Genomic DNA, 6,128 nt, shown 5'->3' on the forward strand with positions numbered 1-6,128 from the left:
TATATATATATATATATATATATATATATATCCTCATGCTTGCACCTGTATTTTTTGAAATTGCCGTCACCCATCACACCTTCATGCATGTAACATAGAACTTAGGGTATTTTTAGCTTCCATCTAAATTGTAACATTTTTCTCACTGGCCTTTCCACTAAACTTGTCCTCAATTCTCATTTCATTCCCTAATTCTTAAACTTCGGGCTCATGATTATCTATAATTGGCTTTTCTTATTTGCATATTCCCTAGTTTGCATAATAAGTATTATGTATTTGTAATTGATATGGACTATGTAATTAAAAGTGTGCCTAGTAGGCAGCCTATGTGCAAACTTGGCGCCTAGTCCTGGGCACCTAGTTGGTGAACTAGGTTCTAGTCAATGCGTAGACTGACTAGTCTGTCCTAAGCAGGGACTGATTTTCCTTTTTTCTTTACAATCTTAAAGAGCTGTCACCAATATTTTGAAAATATTGTGATATCTACGAGAAAAATACTTTTAGAAACTTTTCTAATTGTTTCTTTTAATTTTCATAAAAATACTGCTAAAACCTATTATTTCTTATCCTTTAAAATTTTCTTTTACATTTTTTATTTCCTAAAACATCCAAGATTTTCCCAAGAAAAAACACTTGAAAAAGATTCCGAGAAAAATCTCACTGAGAATTTATGGAGAACAATATTTGTGGCTATGATATATATACATATATATTATTTATCTGAAAAGAAAATCAGGGTACACTGGTTTTTCAGACGTATATATGAATAATCATATATTATTGTAAATTCTATTTTTTCTCAACTTTTTTTGCAGTCGCAACTAGGTGAACTAATCCCGCCTAGACACCAATTAGCACTTTTGACCACAGGATATGGACCACCAAAACATATTATTTTTGGTAAATAATGTGAATTCATCCTAATACAAACAAGCACACATTTGATGTGGATCCTTAATGTAACCCAATCTTGTAGGGCAATGCACTCACCTCTCCAATGGCCATGATATGTGCTTATGGATATGTGATAGGACTCAGCTATAGAGGGTGTGTCACGGGTGTTTTCATTAAAAAAAGAATAAAAAGTTTCTTATGGTTGTGTATGCATGCATGTGTTTGTGTATGTAGATATGTGTATGCATAAACTGTGAGTGCAAGTAGAGAACTTCATTGAAAATGAGAAAAATATACAAAATATAAAGCATATGTATAAGCATATCTGAAACTATATGACAAAATATAATTTGAAGCAGTGTATAATATGAACACCCTAAAGTACCAACTCCTAACAACACAGTTTAGCCCAGTTACTCCTGCTGACTTATTTGTCTTGACTCTTAAGCAGGTTAGCTCATTCAGACCCTGTTGACCTTTATTTTTATGCGAGGATAGATATATAAGTAGAAAATTGATAAATTTCAAAAACATCTGTGGCATCAACAAATAAAGTTCAAGTACCAATTGAGAAAGATTTATAGTTTAATATGAATTATAGATTTTTAATTTGTAGTTAAAAACCAAGTAGGGCGCACTCTGCAGTGTATCAACTATCCAGTTCCAAAATATACTATAATGAGATAGGAACTTAGCTGTGAAGCTTGTGATATTTATCAAGTAATAAAAAAATTCAGTATGTGAACAATGACAAAGTCTATAGCAGCCAGCTATAAAAATTAATAAAGTGTGAAAGTTGAGATGAGTTCATACAAAGTGAAAGAAACTGCCTTCCCATTTTCATAGTTCATGTGCATGGCTTTAATATTTAAGTAAAACCTGAAAAGAGGAAACATAATCTAGTCATGTTTGAAGTGGGTCAACCTATTGGTTGACTATTTAAGGAGAATATGTGTTGGATATTCAAACCATAGTCAAGGCATGACAGAATTAGGTCAATAATCATTATCAAGAAAGAAAATATCGATTGATCGTGGCAATTCCAACACTAAAAGTGCACTAATTGACCTTTTATTTTTCATTGTTTATGTAATTCAAGATATCTTTATGTGCAAAATGAACATGTCACCAGTGTTTCAAAGTAGCGAAAACAAAGTAAAAAAAAAAAGATCTACATGTTTTTTATATTTAAAAAAAGAACATTTATTCTCATTGCATGTCTGCTACTCTGCTCACACTCTTTTCATCCTCCAATACCATATAATATTGGGCTTTCACCATGGGAAATTTGGCTTGATATCTCTAATTTTTGTATTTTGTGAAATATCTAAGATGTAATAAACTAATTTGAAAAAAATGCACGTTAATTTCTTAAGCTATTCATCTAGAATTTGAAAACGTGTTTCCTTGATCTTATCAAGAAATCTGATGGCTTTGACCTATGTCACATGGGTGCGGGTGAGGGGATGCGGCACTTAAAAAAACATGGGTGCGGGGGTGCGGCAAAAATAAAATAAAATTGGATCCGGTCGGATTCGGATCCGACCCGGATCCAAACCCGTGCTTATTTAAAGCACGCAGGGAGAAACCCTCCCCCACGCGGAAGCAGATCAGGTCACGCTGAACATGAGCGTTTTTGCTCATGCACACATCGTGGCCGTCTGTTTGCATTTTGGATGAATGCCACGTGGTTTGTTGACTTTTTAGCCCTTTAAAATGCAAATCGGATGGTCAAGAGCAAAAACGCTTATGTTCAGCGTGACCTGATATGCTTTCCCCTACCCACTCTACTCACTCTCTCTCCTCGCTTGCCTTCTCCTCCCTCCACAGGCTCCCTCTCTCCCGTTCGTTTTCCGGCCACCTGATGCCGGCAAACCCCACGTCCGGCGAGCCACCCGACACCGGTCCTTCCGCCCTTCGGCCCCCTTTCAGGTGAGCTCCCTCTCGCCTCTCTTCTTTTTCTTCTTCCGGCGAGCCTCCCTCTGATTTTCATTTTTTTTTACATAAATGACCCTGGGTGCGTTGACCGCACCCAGGGTCGGGTTGACCGCACCAGGTGCCGCACCAGCACGCGCACCCGCGTCGCGTCGATGCGGGTGCGGCACCTGGTTAGCCGAATCCCTGTGACATAGGCTTTGACAGGGGATGGCTTTGATTAAGGAAACAAACATTGAGAGAGAGGGAGTTTATCTTATCTGGCCCATTGTCTTTCATTGTGCATGCAATTGAGATTTTGGTTACATGATAATTGCAAATCCTTAATGTTAATACTTAAAAATAGCAAGTAGATCTTAAGCAGTATAAATAAGACCGAGATTTGCCATGTTTAGTGAAAGAAAATTGTAGTTGTGCATAAAATGTTTGAGAAAGAGACTGCAACTCTAATTGTAGTGCCTGGTAGCCATAAAATGCCATTAATCCCAGATATATCTTCCTAACCAAGAGAATCTTGACACTAGTGGGGATATGGTCTAATTTTGTTCTTTTCATAGGCTTCAACCCAATTTTCCCTGAATTTTCTTTCAGGATAATGTTTTTATTAAAATGAGGGAATTTTCTATTGATCATGAAAGGGATGAGAATGTAATTAGTAAAAGTTGTACATAGATCGGCTAATGCTCCCAGGTTGATGCAATGTATTCCACCAGTGGACGGGAGACTTAATTATTGGTATATAGATCGGTCCAGCATGGATTGAAATAGGAGCTGGTTCGGCAGGAAGCTTTTGAAAACACAGTGCACCCAGGTAAATAAGGAACGAGATGAATACAGAGGTTAAACGAGCATCTCACACCCAAAAGGTGCCCCACATAGGTCTTCCCCAAAGCCCCCCAGTAACTAAGGTAAACAACATAGAAAAAGCACTTATTTATGTAGTGGTTCTGGAAGGGCGAAGAAAAAGGGGATGTTTTGTTAATGGGAACAAGGAATTGTTTATAGTCCTTGCGATATAAAAAATTATACTCATCTGAGCCACAGGAATGTGTACGAATCCGAGATTTTCTACCTTGTTGAAGATCTGGTGGTGCTACCCGAAGACTTGAATGAGAGAAGCAAGAGGCTTAATGTAGATGAAGCAATGCTGTCGCTTTCCTGTCTTGTCTGTTCAAGCCCTTTGATGATAAAGCCGCTCTTGTCATTGAAGTTTCATCTATTCAAGCCTTTTGATGACAAAGCCACTCTTATATATTTTATAAGGTTGTGTAATGTTTTCCTTTATCCTGTCTGTGAAAAGCTGGAGTAACCGGAGGTTGGACCTTGTTTAGACCAACATCGAAAGATTCTTCGCCAACGCTGACTTGGCGAGGTATGTTCCCAGATGCTTGTGTCCAGAGATTGCTATGCATTGCCTGGGACCACAACCCTCTTGTTCTGGAATCAAACGAATTGGAGGCGGTGAAGTAGCGTCCTGGAAAAAGTGACTTAGTGCACTAAAAAGTTGTTCATCCTGGATCGTGTCTACTTTTCGATTCCGTCCGGGATAACCATGGTATCCCTGGCTCGTTCGCAACCCCTCATCCCTAGGAGCTGCCTCTGCCATCTGAAAACATCAAATAGAAGAGTCTTGTCTGCCAGTTTTTTAGCCAAACCAGGAGCGTGAAAGGAGTCAGTCTTCGGGTATGGAGGCTGGTATCTGACATAATTTTTATTTTCAGGTTTATGGCTTAAGATGTAGATTTTCAGGTCATATTATATAGATAAAGGGATACAATTGGTATTTATTTTGTCTGAATGTGTGTCAGTAGCTTTGAAATGAAATTGGAAGTCCCTTTCTCACTAAAAAAAAATGCTTTATGGGAAGGTTCACTGTCAGGCGGTGCAGGCTTGTTCTCTCCCCCTTATGCACCAGATATTTCAAGGCCAACTGATCCATTAGACCATAGTTGGCAAACTCATGACTTGGGCTCGGATCACCCAATCCTTGACTCATGGGTCAGCGGGTTGACTGAGTGACTCGGACAAGTTGGGACTCTATATTTTATAGTGTAAGCACATGAATAAGACATGAAAATAAGTAAACCTTAAGCTATAAAAACATATAACTATACATGATCATTAACATTTTTCATTGAACAATATTAGATTCTTCATCAAGTGCCTTTGTATAAGAATTGTGCATTAAAATCATAAAATGCGTGATAAAAAGTTTATAATAGGCATTAGGATCAGTAACCTGAATCGGTGACCCATTTGGGGTCCGATCCAAGTCAGCTCGGGCGAATCCCGACTTGACTTGCTGGGTTTGCCAACTATACATTAGACATCCTTAGATTGTGATGTTATGTAATTCATCCTAATTCATGTAGTTGTCGTCAATGATACCATACCAATTTGTTGATGTTGCCAAGAAAAACAAAGGTCTGTGTAGAAGGAAAGCTAGAATATGTTTTTATGGGATTGGTTTTCTGCAGGAAGGACGTTACTAGAATATGTTTTTATGGGATTGGTTTTCTGCAGGAAGGACGTTACGAATACAAATACGTTGTAGATGGGGAATGGACGTGTAACAGTAATGAGCTGGTCACAAGTCCCAACGTAGATGGACATGTCAACAACTACGTTGAGGTAACATTCCTAGACTTAAAAACTGATTTTTTTTTTGGGATGGATGAATGACCTTCTCTCTCTCTCATATATGGGCGTTCCAGGTTTTCAACAAGGATGTAGATAACGAGGCCAGGCAAAGAAGGAAGAGATTGATGGAAGATGCTGATCTTACAGATAATGAGAGGAAGATTATAGGGCAATTTTTAGATTCCTGCAAGGATGATATACATTTGGAGGATGAAGGGAATGATGTATTGCTTCAATGAGCATTGCTATAATTGGGTCCCAAGGACCAATTGTTACTACTTTTAGTCCATTATTTTTCATAAATGTGGCTATATGTTGTACAATAATAATAATGATAATGATAAATAACAATAATAAGAAGAATATGTGCATATCCTGTTATAATAGATGAATCTAACTCTGTTTCCAAGTTTTATACTGAAACATACCTTATTTTAAACAAACAAGCAATGCCGTGTATTACCTTCGTCATAATTTTGTTTTAGATACAACTTGTTGACAGCCGTAGTCCTGGCAGCGGCCTCGAACCTGCCAAGCTTGCGTTGTCTGTGACAGTGCTTTAATATATAAAAGCATTAGATCCGTTCTAATCTATGTGCTTTTGTTTGCGCATGTGATGCTAATGGGGTTGTCACAGCATCTACGGAGCATAAAACCCT

General features: G+C 38.0%; 1 protein-coding gene across 2 annotated transcripts in view; it reads left to right on the forward strand.

Moving 5' to 3' along the window:
- LOC149822443 (phosphoglucan phosphatase DSP4, amyloplastic-like) overlaps positions 1-5,917 on the forward strand; it is a 121,094-nt gene extending 115,177 nt beyond the window's left edge. For both annotated transcript variants that reach the window (XM_089981500.1, XM_089981501.1), the window contains 2 exons: positions 5,353-5,460; positions 5,544-5,917. In XM_089981500.1, coding sequence (XP_089837626.1) covers positions 5,353-5,460; positions 5,544-5,708 — 273 coding nt within the window. In that variant the 3' untranslated portion in view covers positions 5,709-5,917. The remainder of the gene's footprint in view (positions 1-5,352; positions 5,461-5,543) is intronic.
- Positions 5,918-6,128: the final 211 nt, after the last annotated feature.

This window comes from Nuphar pumila, chromosome 11 (genome assembly GCF_984573655.1).
Source record: "Nuphar pumila chromosome 11, dmNupPumi1.hap1.1, whole genome shotgun sequence".
Taxonomy (NCBI): Eukaryota; Viridiplantae; Streptophyta; class Magnoliopsida; order Nymphaeales; family Nymphaeaceae; genus Nuphar; species Nuphar pumila.